A 21,802-nucleotide genomic window follows, 5' to 3' on the forward strand; every position below is an offset into this window, starting at 1 on the left:
GTGAATAGGACAACCAAAAGACTGCAGGCACGTGGATCATGCAGAGGGGCAGGATTGGCTGCACCTCCTTATCAAGTACACACCTGACCACAAACCCAGAGTTGTTGCCAACATAACTTGTGGAACGGCTCTCTGAAACATCAAGCAGCCAAATGATTCCACTGCAGGCTGGACTCTTGTTTTTAATTGCATGTGTTGATAGGGGCAAACTAGTATTGCATCTGCCCCCGATATACACACCTAGACCTCCTGGCAATGACTTGACCATGTTCTTCAACTGGGCAATCTCCAGAGCTTCCCAAAGCGTATCATCCGTACATTTGCACTCTGGATCCAAATTAAAGCTAAAGAAAAGGAGAGGTAGAAATGCTCAGAGTTTGTTGCTGGATACATTGCCTAGTTAAATCCTGGCTGGACTGCTCATCCGTTCAGTGAGCACATGCTTATTTTGTTACACTTCTATTCTGTTGTTCTTCCGTCATAGATCTGGATGTGTGATAATGTGGTTCCAGACCCAGACCTGCTTAGCTTCAGCAAAGTGGTGGCCTCATGTGACTTTAGACCATATACTAGTTCCCTTTTTATTTGAATCTCCTCTTTCACATGGCACATTCTTCCCAGAGCGAGAGAATCAGCAGAGTGGGAGAGAAAGTAGGGAAAGACACAAGCAAACCTGAAGCCCAATGTAAACGTATCCAAAGCCATCGAACATTTCCTATCTGTTGCAGTGGGGTAGCAGTGGGGGCTAGCCTCTCTTCCTCCTGCCCTATGCCAGTCTGGGAACATATATCAATGTGGAGAGTATGACACAAGATCATTCATATTCTCCAACAAAATAAACATATTTTGTGCCCAGAGAACCAAATTCTAACCCCCGCCCAAATAATTTGTATTTGGCACAGATTTTGTTCATTATACATTTGTTGCTGTTGTTGTTTTCTTTTTAATGATTTTTATTAAATATTTTATTAGTTTACAAAAGTACGTGCATTGCCTCTTTTTCAGGTAATAATAATGATGATAATAATAATAATAATAATAATAATAATAATAATAATAATAATTTATTTATACCCCACCCATCTGGCTGGGTTTCTCCAGCCACTCTAGGCGGCTTCCAACGGAATATTAAAATACAATAACCTATTAAACATTAAAAGCTTCCCTAAACAGGGATGCCTTCAGATGTCCTCTAAAAATCTGGTAGTTGTTTTTCTCTTTGACATCTGGTGGGAGGGCATTCCACAGGGTGGGTGCCACTACTGAGAAGGCCCTCTGCCTGGTTCCCTATAACTTGGCTTCTCGCAGCGAGGGAACCGCCAGAAGGCCATTGGCAGTGGACCCCAGTGTCCGGGCAGAACGATGGGGGTGGAGACGCTCCTTCAGGTACACTGGTCCTTCAGGTATATTGGTTGTGAGAACCTGACTTTGGGACATCCTCTCCCATCTCGACCAACAGCATTTAGGCAGACGTAAATATCTCCAAGTCCACCGTAACCAATGTTCCATCAGTCTTTCACAGTCTCTGAGGAAAGTGAGTCACAATAGGAGACTCAGAATCGTAGGCGAGTGCGTATGGGGAACACTTCCTGATTTAAGGAGCACAGTTCCAGTTAATAGGACTGGCCTGAAATAGATGGATAGCCTTTGCTTTCTCACTGAGCATCACCACGTGGGGGAACTTTTGAGTATTAGGTATCCTGATTCAGGGCCTGAGTGGTATGTTCCATGCAATTCTGAGCTGGTTTGCAACTGTGCTTTGTGCATGCCTGTTTGGTGGTCAAATCCACAAGTGAAAAAGTTCAAAGGCAACAGCTGCCCTAGCTGTGCTTGGGGAAGACTTAGGTGAGTCCCATCCAAAGATAGCACCAACATTCTCTGAAATCCCTGCTATGCAAAATTCTGGGCGCACAGCAACACCGCAGCTCACCAGCCAAGGGAACTGCAAGAGGAGGCGTTTGTGCTTACCGAATGGAACCACTGAATAATATGGGATCCTGCAGGATTATGGATAGCCTCGAGCGCAACATATCCAGGGGTATCTTTGAAATGTCGATCCCATCGATAACAATCTTGCCTGTTTGGAACAACAGAAAACACAACGGAACAACAGAAAACAGAAAAAGGTGAGGTGCTCAGTGATGTAAATAAAGCCTACAGAAAGGCAGAAAGGCACCTGGAAACAACCCCAAATGTCTGTTGGGTCATAGGGCAATGCTTTGGGGACAGAGGTCTAGGGTCCTACTCAGAGGAATGAGCGGGGGGAGTGGGCGATGCAGCAGGCTTGGTGTTAATCATGTTTTGAAGCAATATACTCGATGTTAGAATTCCTGCTCCATGATTGCAGTCATGGGATTTTTGTCTATCACATGACGGTATATGTTTTGACTCCACAAAGTGGGAAGTGACGGAGACAGTATGTTTGTGTTACTGTGTTCCGTGAAATGGGACTATTTGTTCTTTTTCTCTTTGCTGTCTGATGCTAGAGAGAGAAGGAGCCATGTTGCAGTGCTCCGTGTATGTTTGCATGTAAATAAAGTAGATTAGCCAAAATGCTGAGTTGCTGAGGTCTGTTACGCAACTGCGCAAACTCTGCGGATCCCTAAGTGTGCCGATGTCTGTTGGCATCGGTCGCTGTGATGTTCGGGCAGAAGAAAACTTTTGAAGCTCCTGAACGAATGACCAGGAGGGAGAGAACATGTCAGTCGGGCATGTGTCTCTGTCAGGATCCTACTCAAGTGTAGGATGAGCTGCTGACACTTGACCGCTAAAGTTATCTTGGGCTAGTTACTGCACCTGCATGGCCTCATCTTCTGTTCTGTCTCAGACTATACAATAGCCTTCCCCCAAACCGGAGCTCTCCAGACATTTTGGACTACAACCACCATTTGGCATGCTGGTTGGGGCTCATGGGAGTTGGAGTCCAAAGCATTTGGAGAGACACCAAGCTAGGAAAGAGTCAGCTCTAGAGGGAGGGGGTGCTGCTAGCTGGATTTTACCAAGGCAGAGTTTAGAACACAGATCTTTCCTGATGCTGCTGCTTCATAGATTCATCACTCTCAAGTTCAAACACAATCCCGGGAACTGCATACACTTTCATCTCCATTCCTTTTGTCCTTTCTGATGTAAGTGCGATAGTTTGAACCCTAAGCCCAAGTGAAAGGTGTATAAGAGCGGTTGAAATATAAAGCAGCAATTCATTAATTAACCAGTAATAGGGGCACTGAATAGGAGGAGGCAGCAAACAGGTTGGCTGGGAACGTGGTGAGAATCAACAACGCTGAATACCGCAAGGCACTGAAGTAGCCCAAATGTATTCCGCTGCTTGCACTTGAAAGAGTGTACTTTTTAGAGTCATAATATCATGACTCATGAGCCTGCAATACAAGGTCTTTTCTGATCAACTAGCTTGCTTCTTAAATCTTCAGCTAAGCTCTGCTAGACCAAACACAGCTATCCATCAGCCCTAAATGAACATACCGGTGTGGGGGGTGGCCCTAAGGAAGAGCAGCAAAATGTGTGGGTCACCTCTGGGTCCAGATTCTTGGTCAGCCTATAGAGGCACCTACCCTTTACTGATCCAACACAGCCTGACGGAGAATTATTGACTGACCCTCACTCCTTTGTTCCCTCCCCCCTCTTTCTCCAATTCTCTTTTGTTCTTCCCATAAAGGAAATATTTTGATTCCACGGCGCATGATTAACGACGCTACTGAAGGGATAATTTACGACGTGTTGGACACGGGGGCAGAGAAAAAGCAGCACCTAATGTAGCTGTCACTATGGGAGGCTGATCTAACTCAGCCATGAAATAGGATATGGCCCTTTTGCGTTTTGGCTCTTCCTTTTAGATGATTGGCTGCATAAGCCTTCAGCTGCAAGGAGAGGAGAGAATAGCTCAGAACAGATGCTTAGTGGCAGTGTTATGTACTAACCCTGGAACCTAGAACAATAGGCAAGTAGAATCCTAGAATGCAACAACTGATTGGCTTGCAGGAGAAGACCAATCAGGCTCCAGGAAGAAGTTTATCAGCCTATTAGGCTGGTAGGATCCTAGAATGCAACAACTGATTGGCCTGCAGGAAAAGACCAATCAGGCTCCAGGAGGGAAGCAGAATCAGCCAATCAGACAGGACTCATTGTGTAAATAATGTACAGTGGTGCCTCGCAAGACTAAAAGAATCCGTTCCGCGAGTCTCTTCGTCTTGCGGTTTTTTCGTCTTGCGAAGCAAGCCCATTAGCGGTTTAGCGGATTAGCGCTATTAGCGGCTTAGCGGGCTTAGCGGATCAGCTGATTAGCGGCTTAGCGGATCAGCTGATAAGCGGCTTAGTGGCTTAACGGATCAGCTGTTAAGCAGCTTAGTGGATCAGCTGATAAGCGGCTTAGCGATCAGCTGATAAGCGGTTTAGCGGCTTGGGAAAAAGGGGGGGAAAGGGAAAAAACCCCGCAGGAACTCGCAAGACATTTTCGTCTTGCGAAGCAAGCCCATAGGAAATTCGTTTTGCGAAGCACCTCCAAAACGGAAAACCCTTTCGTCTAGCGGGTTTTCCGTCTTGCGAGGCATTCGTCTCGCGGGGCACCACTGTATATAAAAGCCTGAGGTTTGGGGGGCAATTCAATCACTGTTTTACAAGCTACAATAAAGAGCATGAAATTACTACAGGACTCAGAGTATATTTCAGGCAGTAAAGGTGAGGCGTTAAAATGGGCTAGGTTAGGGATGGGGTACCTGAGCGCCTCCGGATGTTGCTAGATTGCAGCTTCCTTCATCTCTAGCTATTGGTCATGCTGGCTGGGGCTGATGGGAGTTAAGAGTCCAACAACATCTAGGGTTCTCCCCCCCCCCACACACAACAGGTTCCCTGCCCTTGGAATAGGCAGGGAGTGATACTGGACCAAATGGACCAACTGGACCAAATGGTCAGGGGTCTCTTTACCTTTACCTAACAATGTCCACTGCAGGGGATTGGACAAGATGACCCTCAGGTTCCCTTCCAACTCTAAAGTTCTATGGCTCTATGGCTGCTTAGTTGCATTTGGTTTGGTAATTCACAGGTGGCACAAACCTATACTAAGAAGTGACCAAGTACTCACCATCAAATATGTCTACCATTCTGAAGAAGGCCAAGGACAATGATGATTTTCCGCTGCCAGTGCGACCGCAAATCCCAACCTGAAAGAGAAGGTTCATTGTGGCTTTTCTTGAGCATCGATGGAGGATTGGGGGAGGAGACCACAGCGAGCAAATCCACACACCCCTCCGCAAAAAAGTCCATGATGTTTTTTCTTTAACTACCTGAGATGGAGAAACGCTTCAGGCACATTGAGTTTTAAGCTGAGATTTGGCAGTGAAGCGGTTGAGGACACTCGGCAAGAGACAGATATGGGGTAGTGTTAAATTAAATTCATTAAAGTTCCATCAAAGTTTGGAAGATAATCCAAATTTTTCAAGACTTGTTTGAACTGAATGAATTATGAACCACACTTGGCCAATATACAGCAATAGGCCAAGTTAAGTATATTCCTATTCAAGAAAAGAATTGGTTGGATGGATTTAATTCCTTGTGTTAGCTACCGGTAGGGTTTGGACCTATTTAAAATTGGCATACACACACACACACACACACACACATATATACATATACATATATATATATATATATATATATATATATATATATACACACACACACATACATACACACGCACACACACACACATATATATATATATATATATATATATATACACATATATATATATATCTCACATCTGTGACAATGGTCATCCTTCATTAACTTTATGGTAAGAAAGAGAGTAAAATTATTTAAGTCTGAATACTGTAAACCGCCCTGAGATCCTTGGGGGAAAGGTGGTATAATAAATTAATAAATAATAAATTTATGAAACCTTCTGGCCTGGTTTGATGTAAGCTTTGACGTGCTTGAGAACCGGCTTCAGGTTGTTTTCATATCGGACGCACAGATTTTCAATCTTGATTTCTCCTTCTTGCGGCCAGTCTTTGGGGACCTGAGAAATATCTGGAAACGAATGAAGTCGTTGACCGTCAGTGCTTGGAAGCCTTATCTATGCGATCAGTTAGCATGCAAGCGCAATATTGTTTTGCTCTCTGGCTTGTATGCATGTGCAAGATAAAGACATTCATCTAAGTGAAAGATGAGCAAAATATACAACCAAAGAGCCTCCAACTGGATTAGAGGCTATTGACTCCGTTATGTTTCATCTTAAGCTAGAACGGCAGTGTTAAGACTGCATACATTAGGTGATATCCAAGTCATAGTCAAAGAAAACCAACTAAAATCAATAGGCTTCATTTCAGTAGGTCTACCATGATGCTGATTTAGAATCATAGAATGTAGAGATGGAAGGGTCCCTGGGGTCATCTGGTCCAACCCCATGCAATGCAGGAATCTCAACTAAAGCATCCATGACAGATGGCCATCCAACCTCTGCTTCCAAACTTCCAAGGAGGGAGAGTCCACAACCTCCCAGGGGAGACAATTCCACTGTCGAACAGCTCTTACTGTCAGAAAGTTCTGATGTTTAGTCAGAATCTCCTTTCTTGTAACTTGAAGCCGTTAGTTTGGGTCCTACCCTCTGGGGAAGGAGAAAGCCACTTCCGCCCTTCGGAGGAGGTGGAGTTACGGGCGTCATGCGTGCTTGGGGGGATTCCCGGCCGCATCACCTCCTGGCCAGCCAATCGGCTGGCTCTGGGGGCGTGGCCTGCCCTAGATAAAGCAGAACGTGGCTGGGAATCTCCCTCTTTGCCAGCTGTTCCTGGTATAGTTCTGTAGATGGAAGAGGGGAGGTAGCGCCATCACCTGCCCCACATATTGAAGGGTAGTCCGATAAAGGATTCCAGGGGGCGTGGCCCTGTCCAAAGCCTGGGGAGGTGAGGGCCTAAGGTACACCCCCTATCGATGACCCTGGGGGAGTTCCTAGTTGATGTGCATCAGCAGGACTCCCCCTACTGGTGGTTAACCCTTCCCGGACTTCAAGCGGACGGGCTGAAGTCGGATATAGTCGGTTAGGACCAATGCCTAAGCCAATACCGCTCATCACCTGTAACCAACAAAGTTGTGGCCTTATTTAGCCCGTTAACCTTAATAATTGTGTCATTATTTCCACGGGGGGGGGGGGGGGACTCGCCACGCAAAACAAGCTTGCTCCATCTTTCATGTGACAGCCCTTGAGATATCTGAAGATGGCTATCATATCTCCTATCAGTCTCCTCTTTTCCAGTCTAAACATACCAAGCTCCCTCAACCTCATAAAGCTTGATTTCCAGACCCTGGGTCATCCTGATTGCCCTCCTCTGCACACGTTCCAGCTTGTCAATATCCTTAGTTGGGTATCACTTACTTATGAGTAAATCAAGGAATGGGACCACACTGACTGTTCCACCTTCTGAGCATAACCTTTGAAAGAGCCTACAAATGTAGGAAAGAACTGGAAAAGTGTTGGCAATCAAGTCAGGTTCCCAATTGCACAAACAGAGCCAGTTCACACAGCTTTTACAGATGTGTGCTCCTTCAGAAGTTATAGTGACTGTATCTATGGGGCAGAAGTGAGGTCAGCAGGCATGAAGAACAGGACTGTAAGCATTTTGACATACCCATGGTGCCTTCATAGTTCTCTGACTCCATGTTGAGAAAACTGTTCACTTTCTTTACCGCACTCATTTGTACTTCTAAGTCGGCCAGGTTTCTCACCACCCAGTTCAAATAATTGGTGATCTGAAATGATACAATAGGATAATTTCACAGGATGGAAACGGGCCGCTAGTAGTACAATGTGACGGAGTGAGGCTTCATTCATCCACGCATCATTTCCGAAAGTCCGAACAGTGCTGACAGAGTCGTCGTTTTAAAATGGTAGCCGGATAAACAGAACCAATGATTGTGTAGATTTATACCATTGGGTGATGTCTCCATTGAGTGATGCCTCCATCTCTACCATTGGGTAGAGACATCACCTTGCCAACAAAGGTCTGTATAGTAAAAGCTATGGTTTTCCCAGTAGTGATGTATGGAAGTGAGAGCTGGACCATAAAGAAGGCTGATCGCCGAAGAATTGATGCTTTTGAATTTTGGTGCTGGAGGAGACTCTTGAGAGTCCCATGGACTGCAAGAAGATCAAACCTCTGAGATCTTGTGGTGAAGGACAGTAGATAAATGTAATAAAAAATAATAGCATAGAAACATTTAAAAGTATAACCTCGTAGCACCCTGCGTACAGTGGCTTGATTCAGGTGTCACCAATGGCCATTCACAAGCTGTCTGAGCACCATCTCTAGCATCAAGTTGAACAGAGTCTGTTGCTGCTCCTGGCTCTTGTCACTGCTTGCACACCTGGGCAGGTGTGCAAGGCTATAACAAGAAGCAGGGGCTTGGGGTGGAAGGTTCGCAGGCTGTGAAGGACTTGTTCACAAATTTATTGACAGCTGCACAAATTATTATAGCTAGGAAGTGGAAGGGGCAAGCAGGAGATAAAATGGAAGAAGATATAAAGAGGTGATATAACTACAGTGGATGCTCGGGTTGTGAACGTGATCCGTGCGGGAGGCACGTTCGCAACCCGCCACGCTGCGTCTGCGCACATGCAGGTCGCAATTTGGTGCATGCACAAAGCACAATTTAGTGCTTCTGCGCATGCGTGAGCACCAAAACCCGGAAGTAACCCGTTCCGGTACTTTTGGGTTTGCCGCGGTGCACAACCCAAAAACCATAGCTGTCAACTTTTCCCTTTTCTTGCGAGGAATCCTATTCGGAATAAGGGGATTTCCCTTTTAAAAAGGGAAACATTGACAGCTATGCCGAAAACGCACAACCTGAAGCGTCTGTAAGCCGAGGTATGACTGTATTAATTTTCAATTAGCATGTGCCATTAAGGGAATATTCCCTTAATATTCCTCCTCCAACTTTTCCATTCCCTTCCCTCCTATCTCTTCCCCCTGCTGAAATTTAGACTGCAGATTCCTCAGGCTGTGGAAGGATCTGCTTTTCCTTTGCTGTAAGGCATTGCAGGGGTCCCTTCCAACTCTACAATTCTGTGTACAGCAAGGATGAGTGACTGTGCTTCTCTGAAAGAGAGGCAGATTTCATCACTTGATTTTTACCTAAATATCCAGCCTGCCTTTCAAGCTGAACTGTCCTGTAAAAGCTCCTTACAAAGGTTCAGGAAAAAAGTAGAGATTTTTAGAAAGTGAAATGAGGTTTTGCTTTTGTTTTTGTTTTGTTTTTTAAAAGGACAGTAAAGTGGATCCCCTGTCGAAAGCTGGATTTGGGAAGGCTAAAGTCCTTGCATGCACTTTCTTTGGGAGCACTCAGGGCCTGGGAATCTCAGTGACTTTGTTATGATTATTTCCAATTGGCTCGTAAAGCCAGAAGCTGATCCAAGTCATTCCAAACTCCCTCAGCCCTGGCTTGAATCCATAACTTGCAAGATTGTTTCTGTCAATATTGAGAGTGTTGGGAAGTGAACCATTTACGGGTTTTATTTTTATTCTTTTAACGGTGGCTGTGAACCCAGCGGATTGGTTTTGGAGTGTGCAAGGCACCGGCAGATTCTGCTGTGCAAAGTGCAGCAAAACAAGTGGGATCTGTACTGGCTCCTGCAGAGCTTCTCGTTCAGTTTGGTGCAGCTTTCATCAAAATGAACTGCGCCCAAGTGCTGTAAACCTCTGTACGTACCGTTAATGCATAGAGGAGACCCAAGCCCACAAGGCCAGACTTTGGACCATCATTTGGAGAAATGGAAGCCACAGCTGCAGTGAGAACAATGAAAGCCCCCAGATAATCCTGCAGAAAGAAAACAAAACACAAAAGGTGAGGGGCAGATTTATGCTACAGTTCAGTTAAATTAAAGTTCACTGAATTAGTTCAAAAATCTCTAACAACACCTGAAAGCAGGTCCCATAATTGCTGGGTGAACTGTACGTATATCAAGATCATTTTGGGGTAGAACTTTGAACAACTTCCGATTCATCTTCAAATTAATTCTCTTCTATGTGGGCTAGACTTAGACTTTTCAGTTTCATTGGTAGGGAAAATAAATGCTTCCTTAGACATCTTAAGTATGTTTTATACTTCAGCACAGCGGCTTGTAGCATTTGAAAAGCCGACCCAAAAATTTTTTAGCTGATTTGGATGAACTTGAATTGAACTGTGAACTGAATGCAAACCCAACTAGTTCATATTGTGAAAGAACAGAACGTGAACTGCAACCAGCTCCTTTTTGGGCACGTTGAACTGGAACAAGAACTAGTTCTTTTTTTTTAAAAAAAAAAGAACTTTTCAAGCTCTAAGTGGATCCAATACATCGATTTCGCATTTCTTTGCTTAACATTCACCCTGCCTTACAAAGGACTAGTGCACCTTTACTTATTGTACAGCAGAAGGGATTTCAGCAGGGGGAGCAGGAGTGTGACTGAGGTTTTCAGCAACTGCTGTGCCTTTAAGTGCAGAGGTAGCAAATGTGGTGCCACCAGATATTGCAGGAATACAGTTCCTAGCATTCTGCAGATGCCAGGGCAAAGAATGTGTGTGTGTGTGTGTGTGTGCACATGCGCGCGTGTGCATGTGCGTGTTACAACCCTCTGGTGGAATCTGTGACGGATGGATACAGAACCGGTGACTCCCAGATTTGTTGGACTATAACTCCCATCACCCCTGATCAGTGGCCATGCTGGCTGGGGTTGATAGGAGCAGGAGTCCAGCATCTGCAGGAGATGGGTTTTCTCCCCCCAAATCTCTTCCCCTGTGCTGTGTTGGTGGGCTGATCTAAATCACCCATAGAAGGTGCCACTAGGAGAAATTTATGGACACAAAAACCTGTCATCGTCCCCCCTCCCATGGTTCATAGTGGCAGCGGCGGTGGGGAGGGTTAAGTCAGGCACAATGGGGAAAAGCTAGTACAGGCCTTCATCCAAATCCTCAGTCCCTCGTGGCTGCTTTTACAAGACGAAAGTTATGGCTTTGGTGTTCCAATCACAGAACTCCAATTTAACACATAACAGGGGTCACCAGCCTTTCTGAGCTCGTGGGAACTTTTGGGATTCTGAGGGCATCCCATCCAAACTTTAGTTGTTGTTTTCCACTGGGTAACTCTCCCCGCCCCCAGGCAACATAAGGAGAGAAAGCACACATACAGATAATTCTTCCTACACAACACACACACACCATCACGAATTCACAAGGGGGTCTGGTTAAAAGTTGGATCCAGCAGAACTAAAAGGGATCCTCTTCAATTTGCATGTTTTACACAGTGTCTAAGGGACACGGGTGGCGCTGTGGGTTAAACCACAGAGCCTGGGACTTGCCGATCAGAAGGTAGGTCAGCGGTTCAAATCCCCACGACGGGGTGAGCTCCCGTTGCTCACTCCCTGCTCCTGCCAACCTAGCAGTTTGAAAGCACGTCCAAGTGCAAGTAGATAAATAGGTACCGCTCCGGTGGGAAGGTAAACGGCGTTTTGTGTGCTGCTCTGGTTCGCCAGAAGTGGCTTAGTCCTGCTGGCCACATGACCCGGAAGCTGTACGCCGGCTCCCTCGGCCTATAGAGCGAGATGAGCGCCGCAACCCCAGAGTCGGCCACAACTGGACCTAATGGTCAGGGGTCCCTTTACCTTTACCTTTAGGAAAGAAATTTGGGGGAGATTTGCCAGGAGGGTGGGGATTTTCATCTGAGGATCAACAGTTTCTGTACAAGTTAGGAGATCACGACTGGACCTAATGGTGAGGGGTCCCTTTACCTTTTAGGGGTGGGGAGGAGGTAGCCACCCTCAACACAGGCGCCACATTGGCAAGCAGGGGTGTATAGTTTGGCCCTCAGCAGTCCTGTGCCATTCAATGGCTCTAGCACAGGCATAGGCAAACTCGGCCCTCCAGATGTTTTGGGACTACAACTCCCACCATCCCTAGCTAACAGGACCAGTGGTCAGGGATGATGGGAACTGTAGTCCCAAAACATCTGGAGGGCTGAATTTGCCTTTCACTGCTCTAACATAATAGTCCAGCCTGCAGCAGGTCTTGAACTGGTGACCGAAGGAACTCAGGAGGGTTTTCAGCCTGTGTGCTACCATCCATCTCTGGTCAGATTTGGGAAACCAGCAAAGAAGCCTCTTAAAATCAATAGTTCAGGTGATATTCCTCAACTCAAAGCTTCTGGTTTCCTTTATGGCCTTGCATGTACACCCAGGGGCAGCATAGTTGGGGGTCACCTCACCAGGTGAGCTGGGAGGACACACTCTCATTCTCCTCTGTATAGCTGGATTGGGGGTGGGGAGTATAATCCATCCCAGCCTAGCCCAACTCAGATTCTCTTCTGAATGACAATCACCCCCAGCAGCAGCAAATGAAGAAGTTTCTTGGCTTCATCGAGGAGAAAACTCAACAGAAATAACAATGAGCTATTTTAAGGATTGGCGCATATGAAAGTGTGGGTGTTTCGTAGCCAGATGTATTCCAGTTATAATTCTTTGCCCAGCATTTCACATCAAACAAAAGTTAACTGCCGGGTTCTAAGGTTTCAAAACCGTGGCAGGGATGCAGGAGTACGTACCGTCCTGACCTCCAACCATCTGTTGGCAGCCGACAGGAACAAGTATGCAATGTTGTTTGTGTCCGTCAGTTCCAGCATTCGCTGTTTAAATCTGGGTTCGTGCCTGCGAAAGACAAAGGGATTCTTACGTTAGCAACTCGCAATCCTGATGATACAACGCACAGAGCACAGGTTGCAGGGAAGTGGAACCTCAACATTCAGATCAGCTAAATCTGAGTAGGATTGTGCCAAGTTGCCGGGTGCCTTTTGAAGTTCAGGAACCAGAATAAAAGCGTCCCACTCATTTGCTCACATTCATCCCTTTTTCTTAGGTCGCCATATTTCTAGAAGTAAAATTCAGGACACAAATTTTTTGGGAAATGAAACTCAAAGTTGTTCCCCTCCCCCCAGATACTGTTTTCACTGGTTTAATCTCAGCAACCTTTTCCCTTCTGAGTTCTCCCCTACCCTTCCCTCCTTCTATTTTCTTCCCCCGACTTCATCAAAATGTTCAACCTGATCCAAATCATAAAGCTAAAAGGAAAAGTGGGATAGAGTGTCGCTTTTCTAACTTCCTCCTTTAGCTCTATGTGTCGACATGCAGAGGGCCGGGAGGCCAGCTGAGAAATCCCCAGCTGGGCCGTTTCCTTCCAGCCATCCTGCTGCGAAGACTATCAGTCTCTGCTCCGACATAAATCAGCAACCCGGGCTATCAGCAGAGTGACCTGTGCACACAGAATAGGCGTGAGGCTTTTGGAAGCATACTACAACTACAGATTTATTAATCATAAATCAGGACAAAGAAACATGTCGTCTCTCTCTCAGAACAGGGGAAAAGCAAAAGCTATACACACAACGGAAGTTCCCAGCAAGCGGTGCTGGAATATAAACAGACATGTGACACGCAACAGTTCCACACGTCTGCTCCTTAAGGTGGAATGGAAATCTCAACACTATGCACATATTAGACTGCTTCCTATGCGTCATGCATTAACTCAGTAGTTCGCAAACTTTTTTCTCTGGGCCACACTTTTGGAATAAAAATTTGCTCATGCCACTCCAGTTTTTTTCTTGATAAGAAATACAATGGAAAACAAAAAGAAACAAATCTTAGCAGTGCTTGATTTGTAACATAGAACACAACTACCGTATTTTTTGCACCATAACATTCACTTTTTTCCTCCTAGAAAGTAAGGGGAAATGTCTGTGTGTGTTATGGAGGGAATGCCTATGGGTGGCATGCCTACAGATTTTCCTCCTCTAAAAACTACGTGCATGTTATGGTCGGGTGCGTGTTATAGAGCAAAAAATACGGTACTTTATAATACAGTGGACACTCGGCTTGCGAACGTGATCCGTGCGGGAGGCACGTTCACAACCCACAGCGTTTGCAATCCGCAGTGCAGCGTGTGCACATGTGCGGGTCGCAATTCGGCGCTTCTGTGCAAAGTGTGATTTAGTGCTTTTGTGTATGTGCGAGTGCCGAAACCCGGAAGTAACCCGTTCCAATACTTCTGGGTTCGGCGCGGTGTGCAACCCGAAAACACGCAACCTGAAGCATCTGTAACCCGAGGTATGACTGTATAACCGTGGGACATCCAGGAAGTATAAAACAAAGCAGCTACATAAGAACATGAATCATTCCCACCACACTTGCCATTCTCTCCTGCCACACCACTGTGGCACATCACACCCTTTGAGAACCACTGAACTAACTGGAATCAGTCAAGTAAAAGTGTGGGGAGAATCTTTGCCTGATGCCTAATCCAGAAGCACAGGCATCATTGATCTCTTTGGGGAGGGTTTTTCAGAGGCAAGGAGCCACCGCACAATAGGCCCAAAGCCCAACTTATTCCCAGTGTCACCCAAAGCAGGTCCCCGGTTAAAGATCAAAGTCAGGGATGGGGAACATCTGTGAACTTTCAGATGTTATTGGTACATCTAGAAGTCAGGGAAGATGGGATTCACAGAGCAGCCATGTAAGGAGGCCAGTCATTCTGTCCCTGCTTTAGGGAACAGACTGCTCAGTCGCTATAGCATTCCTGGATGGCCGGGGGTTGGAATAGATGGTCCTCCTGGTCGCTTCCAACTCTACAATTCTACGGTTCTATGACAAGTTCATACAGGAGAACAGCCCTTCAGAAACCAGTGCATCAGCTTGTCCTCTCTGACCTATCTGGCAGGTACTGATAATATGAAATCCCATGAGTGGGAGGAGAAGAACCCAGAAAACACCCCTCCATTTATACATCCTCCCTTGTCCTTATCCCGTCCAATGTACTGGCTATCTGATGAAGACCATGTCGGGATTCACAGAATGCTGTGTGAGATAGTAAGTCTGCAGGCTTGAGTTTGCTAGCTGATGCAACTTCTGATGTACTTCTATAGAAGTACTCAGCAGTGTTGTACTGACAGTTGATTGGCTGCCATCGGTTTAAAAGGGAAACCTGTCCAGCAGTAAGTGTGGTGGTGTAGAGGAGTGTGGTCAGAGAGAGAGTTTGAGGTCTTCCTATTTGCCTTAAGGTGCAGCCAGGTACTCTGTTTGACTATGAACTGCTTGTGTATTATAGCCTGTAGATATTTGTATATATAGCTCACAATAAATATACTGCACTGAAGAACCTGGAACGCTGATCATTTCTGCTAAAGCGTCACAAAGAATTCACGACAGACCAATCACAAAATGCCATCATCCCAGAAGATGGGAGGAGATTGGGTTTTATGCTTTGGTCAACATTTAGTAAGTGATGCTGTAAAGCCAATGACATGCTTTTGATGCTCTTTTTGGGCTCTGTGTGCTGGCTGGCCATCTTTTAACTCGAGCCAGGTGTTTACATAACTACCAAGTCTCCCTCCCTCCCAAAAACTAGCTCAGAGACATTTCATCATGATACATACATTTCTCCATTAGGGGGAAGGGAAGAAACCCAGTATTGCTTCAGCTTGGAGTGCAGCAACTCTGCTACAGTGATGTTTAGAAGAAATTGTAAATATTGGCAGGAGGCTGACTGTATTGTATAAACGTTACTGTTGTACTTCTGCTCTGGTCAAAACAGATGAATTGCTCTTTGCTGGTTTATTATAAATTGCAAGAATGCAGCGCTTGTGGTGCATTTTTGTTTAATTCCATTTTGCTTTTTGCAAACTTGGGAGCCAAGAACGGTTTTTACCAAACGAATAGCCTGATTAACAATAGCAATTGATCCAGTTTAGGATACAGAAAGGGGAAGCTTTGCTCTGTTTGAGTAAGCCTTGATTGGTGCCAAGGTGGGTTACAAAAATGCCACTATGAAAATAAGCACAATTTACATTTGCACAATGCAACAAAAAAACAAAGCACCCAATGACAAAATAAGAAAACTGGAGCACAGAAAAGCCATGCAGAATATAGGAATACTCAACAAAAGGCGTGGTAATGAGATGCATCTTGGGTAATTGATGAACGGCATACGTATTGACATGAAGCCTATCCAACACATCGTAAAATCCCTGGATACACAGCACTGAAATGATTTGAATGATTGCCAGTACAGTGGTACCTCTGGTTACATACGCTTCAGGTTACATGCGCTTCTAGAAGACATCTGAAGGCAGCCCTGTCTAGGGAAGCTTTTAATGTTTGATGTATTACTGTATTTTAATATTTGGTTGGAAGCCACCCAGAGTGGCTGGGGAAGCCGAGCAAGATGGGCGGGGTATAAATAATATATTATTATTATTATTATTATTATTATTATTATTATTATTAGTTACAGACTCCACTAACCCAGAAATAGTACCTCGGGTTAAGAACTTTGCTTCAGGATGAGAACAGAAATCATGCAGCAGCGGCGCAGCGGCAGGCCCCATTAGCTAAAGTGGTGCTTCAGGTTAAGAACAGTTTCAGGTTAAGAACGGACCTCCAGAACGAATTAAGTACTTAACCCGAGGTACCACTGTAGATACTGGTTTAAGGTGGCAAAGCTGTACTGGGTCTTAGAAAGCCTTGGTCTGCATATTCCTGCAGGTTTATCTCTGGGGTATCTGGATAAGGGATTGGCCATTTGGCCATTGCAGAAACAGAGCTTCAGATCTCAAGAGGTTGTAAGAGACAGCAACATATGTACCTGGAAGCACTTATTTTGTTTTTCCTGCCAGGGTGACTATTGAATTGACAAACCTGCCCTGGTCTTCGTTATCAATAAGAGTGTAATTCCTAGATGCTGTCGGACTACAACTTCCATCAGTCCTAGCCAGCTTGGCCAGTGGTCAGAAATTATGGGAGTTGTGGTCCAAGAACAGCTGGGCACCCAAGGTTGAGAAAGGCTGGTATAAGGCATCTCAGTTGTTGTTTTGGATAGGGGGGAAATGTAGAGGGACTTATGTGACTCACAATCAGTGCTTTTTTCTGGGGGGATGCAGGGGGATGCATACGGCTAAACATTTTGGGAATCTAAGTTTGGCTTCATTGAGGGGCAGTATGTAGTTTTTATGTAGTTTTGTGGTAGTTTTATGTAGTTTTATGTAGTTTTCAATTTCATTGTTCTGCAAGGGGCAATGACAATAAAGATATCGTATCGTATCGTATCGTATCGTATCGTATCGTATCGTATCGTATCGTATCGTATCGTATCATCGTATTTCAATATGAGGGGCAGTATTTCAATATTTCATAAAGAAGGCTGATCGCCGAAGAATTGATGCTTTTGAATTATGGTGCTGGAGGAGACTCTTGAGAGTCCCATGGACTGCAAGAAGATCAAACCTCTCCATTCTGAAGGAAATCAGCCCTGAGTGTTCACTGGAAGGACAGATCCTGAAGCTGAGGCTCTAATACTCTGACCACCTCATGAGAAGAGAAGACTCCCTGGAAAAGACCTAGATGTTGGGAAAGATGGAGGGCACAAGGAGAAGGGGACGACAGAGGACGAGATGGTTGGACAGTGTTCTCGAAGCTACAAACATGAGTTTGACCAAACTGCGGGAGGCAGTGGAAGACAGGAGTGCCTGACGTGCTCTGGTCCATGGGGTCACAAAGAGTCGGACACGACTAAATGACTAAACAACAACAACAACAGCCTCACCTGTCCCGGGGACAGTCTACGGGATATCTAAAAATCCAGGATAGCAGTGGGAAGCATCGGGAAACGGCGCTGGAATAAAGGAATTTCCAGCAAAAAAAGGGAAGGTTGACAGCTATGCACTGTGCGTGCCCAACATAGTTGTGATGATGTAATGACGTTGTGATGTGGCATGATATACAGAAGGAAATGTGGACCCCAGGCTGCAAAACATTCCCCAGCCCTGTACAGAATGAATCCTGTGATGTGTGAACAAATGTTGGCAAGTCTGCAAAACTTTGAAGTGCTGGGAAGTGGGTAAGAAAGTAATTGCCCAGTTATTAAATGTATGTGCCCTGCTTCCTCTGAGACTCACAGAACAGTTCAGAAAAATGAAGACTCAAAAATACAAAGAGTAAGAAAGAAAGATCTTGCCGATTCTGTTTCGGCAGTGGGATAAAAGGGCGGTATGCCTACAACGAAAGCAGCAAAGTCACTATGAGCGAACTACTTTTTCTCTCTCCGAAAAGCTATTGTCTGTCTCCCGCTTTGGAGAGCTTCTCTTTGGCAGCCACAATCCCCTTCCCTTCCCTTCCCTCCCCTCCCCCCCACCACCACACACACAATGGAAACTCTGACACACTCAATCTGCATCTTTTCATCTGCCTCCAGCTCCTTCTTCTGCACATTCTTTAACTTTTTATCCTGTTCAGATGACGAACAAAAAGGTCACCCAAATCCCAGTCTACTTGGCCTGTACAACGTTGCGGTTAAGTAGTCCAGGGAGCTCATGACTGCTTGAGGGGGTACATAATGAACTCAGAACAAAGGGAGGCAACTATCAGGCTTATCTGGGGGGGGAGACACTTTGGTTCTGGGATGGAAGAAAATTGGTTAGCTGCTGGAAGAAAGCATGGGTGGAATGGAATGATCTTAGGAAATTAAGGTGAGACGGACCCAAGACAGAGGATTTTTTTTTTTAAGTTTGCAGTTCAAAATCTAGGTTGCCACACACCATCTAAAAATATTGGTCAGGATGAGAGGAATTCCATAGATAAGGATGGAGCAGAGATTTGTTTGATCTGCATTTTAATGCAAAACTCCTTAATTCACATTTCCCGAAACCAAAACGTGGCTAATCCATCAAAACACATGCTTTCAAAAAAAAATAAAAAAAAATGCAACTCAGTTCTCCATCCAGAATACCCGGTTCGAATCCCCACCATGAGGTGAGCTCCCGTTGCTCGGTCCCTGCTCCCGCCAACCTAGCAGTTCGAAAGCACGTCCAAGTGCAAGTAGATAAATAGGTACTGCTCTGGCGAGAAGGTAAACGGCATTTCCATGCGCTGCTCTGGTTCGGCAGAAGCGGCTTAGTCATGCTGGCCACATGACCCAGAAGCTGTACGCCGGCTCCCTTGGCCAATAAAATGAGATGAGCGCCGCAACCCCAGAGTCGGCCACGACTGGACCTAATGGTCAGGGGTCCCTTTACCTTTACTTCTCCACCTAGACATAAGTATAAAAATGCATATATTGTTGAGAGCAAAGCAACAATGCTTGCACTGTTACCTGAACCAGTGTAGGTGTGGATAGACAGAAAGGCAACCTGTTCTTCCTCCTCACCGATTCCTTCTCTTTTAGTAACTGCTTGTTGGTAGAGTAGATCACTTCCTCTCAGGCTTAACTCGCAAGGCAGCAGAGGTTTAGGACCTCCTAGATAGCCTACCTTCCCAGGTTGATGAGCTCCATCTGCCCCTCACTTCCCTCTACACTACCTACAGGACCACCTCTCCTGGTATGTCCCACAGAGAAATTTACGGCCTGCAAATAAAAACACCCTGAAGATCCCAGGCCACAGAGAGGTTAGGCTGGCCTCAACTAGAGCCAGGGCTTTCTCAGCCGCGGCTCCAATCTGGTGGAACGCTCTGTCACAAGAGACTAGGGCCCTGCGGGACCTGCCATCTTTCCGCAGGGCCTGCAAGACAGAGCTGTTCCACCAGGCCTTTGGTCAGGGCACAGCCTGACCCCCTCCTCTGGCAATCTGCACAGAATTTTGCTTAATGGTTGCCATCAATTTGATTTTAATTAATTTTATAATGAATGTTTTTAGAATGCTGGATTATTTTGATTGTTGTTAGCCACCCTGAGCCCAGCTTCGGCTGGGGAGGGTGGGAATATAAATAAAATTTATTATTATTATTATTATTATTATTATTATTATTATTCTCAACCTGTGGGTCCCCAGATGTTGTTGAACTACAACTCCCATCACCCCTAGCTAGCAAGGCCAGAGCTCAGGGATGATGGGAGTTGTAGTCCAACAACATCTGGGGACCCACAGGTTGAGAACCGCTGCTCTACACCATATGCAGAAACTGCCTTCTTGACCACTGGACCCACCGTTGGTCTTGTCTGCTCACCTGGCTTAGCCAGCCAGTCAAAGGCGTTTCCCGGGGTGTGGCCGCTGCCACATACTACATGCTGACAACTTATAGGAGCCCCAGGTGAGAGGTGAGTGCAGGGTGGGGACCTCAGAAGGAGCATGATGTGCCCCCTACCAGAGCTAATAGCCCTCCCCTAACACCCCATACACTCCAAATTGTTTATATATAATGTTTCAGGAGCTCCTCCTACACTCAAGTAGGACCCTGGCAGAGACACATGCCCAACTGGCATGTTCCCTCCCTCCTGGTCGATCGTTCAGGAGCTTCAAAAGCTTTCTTCTGCCCGAACATCACAGCGACCGATGCCAACAGACATCAGCACACGTAGGGATCTGCAGAGTCTGCACAGTTTGCATGACAGACCTCAGCAACTCAGCATTTTGGCTAATCTACTTTATTTACATATAAACACACACGGAGCACTGCAACATGGCTCCCTGTCTCTCTAGCATCAGACAGCAAAGAGAAAAAGAACAAAGGACAATAGTCCCACTTCGCAGAACACAGTAACACAAACATCCTGTCTCCTTCACTTCCCACTCTGTGGAGTCAAAACATACACTATCATGTGATAGACAACAATCCCATGACTGCAATCATGGAGCAGGAATTCTAACATAATGTGTGTATAAGGAGAAATGTGCTGTAAAAAAAGAAATCTGTTGCGATACAGACATTGAAAATAGGAGAAATCAAAATGGGCAGATTCATCTATCCCTATCCATAACTATTTATGATATCCAATGAAACTTTGCACTGGCATTGCAGGAACACCAGACCACTTTGCCACATGGCAAACCACTTTGCTAGATTTTTAGGTCTACTGTTGAGAGGGGGAAAGTAAAAAATTTGCATTCTGCAAAAAAGGGGGGTACACACACAGTTTGCACACACATCCCCCAAAATTTGGCAGTTTATAAGTTTGACCAAACCTTTGTCTGAACCAGGGAAAGGGGTAGAGCTTCATGCTCCATCACTGGGGTGTGGAGAGCAGGCGGGGCAGGGCTGGCGCACGTTCCGGGGCGTGGCTTGCAGCCCTCAGGGGTGTGGCGCGTTTTCTGGGGGGCGTGGCATGCTGCCTGCAGGGGCGGGGTGCCCAGTGCAGGTGGGGTGGCAGCCACGATGGCACCCCACCGGGATCGCGCTGCCGGGGGCAGTGAGCTCCCCCCATACTCCTCTTCCTCTGCCAATGACCAGGGGAAGCCAACATGCTGCCCTCCAGAAATGATAAGGCTATGAGTCCCATCGTTCCTGCCCACTGAGCATCCTGGCTGAGGCTGATGGGAGTTGTAGTCCAGCAACACCTGCAGGCTGCCATGTTGGCTACATTAAGCAGACAGGGGGTTCTGCTCTGGCTTCTGTCTACGGATTGCCTTCGCCTCTCACTTGGCAGGAGCTTGGCCTGCAAACAGCCAGTTGGCAGCTGAACCAACCGAGCTTCCCAGGGTCCCTTTAACCAGCACCTACTATAAAGGGAAGTCCTTGTTTACAAACCTGAATGCTCTGATGGTAGTGAGGCCTTCCGCCGTCTCTGAAAAGTGGCAGAGGAGAGGCAGCTGCGTGCTGTCATCAAGTTCCTGAAGGTCCCTGTCACCAGTCGAAGGAAGGTACGTAAATAGCGAAGAACAGATTATGGAAATTGAAACGGGAAACACAAAACGAAAGAGCGGCAGCAAATGGCAAACAACCTCACTCTTTTAAAGCAGGAACCCTGTTTCAACCTGAGGGCCACAATTTGTCCTGGGCAACCTCCCAGGGGG

General features: G+C 46.0%; 1 protein-coding gene across 10 annotated transcripts in view; it reads right to left on the reverse strand.

Moving 5' to 3' along the window:
• The window catches only part of ABCC9 (ATP binding cassette subfamily C member 9), an 86,078-nt gene that overhangs the window by 6,596 nt on the left and 57,680 nt on the right, over nucleotides 1–21,802 (reverse strand). For all 10 annotated transcript variants that reach the window (XM_081022623.1, XM_081022626.1, XM_081022621.1 and 7 more), the window contains 8 exons: nucleotides 21,537–21,629; nucleotides 12,581–12,683; nucleotides 9,715–9,822; nucleotides 7,638–7,758; nucleotides 5,912–6,042; nucleotides 5,096–5,174; nucleotides 1,969–2,077; nucleotides 241–344 (listed from right to left, as the gene is read on the reverse strand). In XM_081022623.1, coding sequence (XP_080878749.1) covers nucleotides 241–344; nucleotides 1,969–2,077; nucleotides 5,096–5,174; nucleotides 5,912–6,042; nucleotides 7,638–7,758; nucleotides 9,715–9,822; nucleotides 12,581–12,683; nucleotides 21,537–21,629 — 848 coding nt within the window. The remainder of the gene's footprint in view (nucleotides 1–240; nucleotides 345–1,968; nucleotides 2,078–5,095; nucleotides 5,175–5,911; nucleotides 6,043–7,637; nucleotides 7,759–9,714; nucleotides 9,823–12,580; nucleotides 12,684–21,536; nucleotides 21,630–21,802) is intronic.

This window comes from Podarcis pityusensis, assembly GCF_964106645.2.
Source record: "Podarcis pityusensis genome assembly, chromosome: 10".
Taxonomy (NCBI): Eukaryota; Metazoa; Chordata; class Lepidosauria; order Squamata; family Lacertidae; genus Podarcis; species Podarcis pityusensis.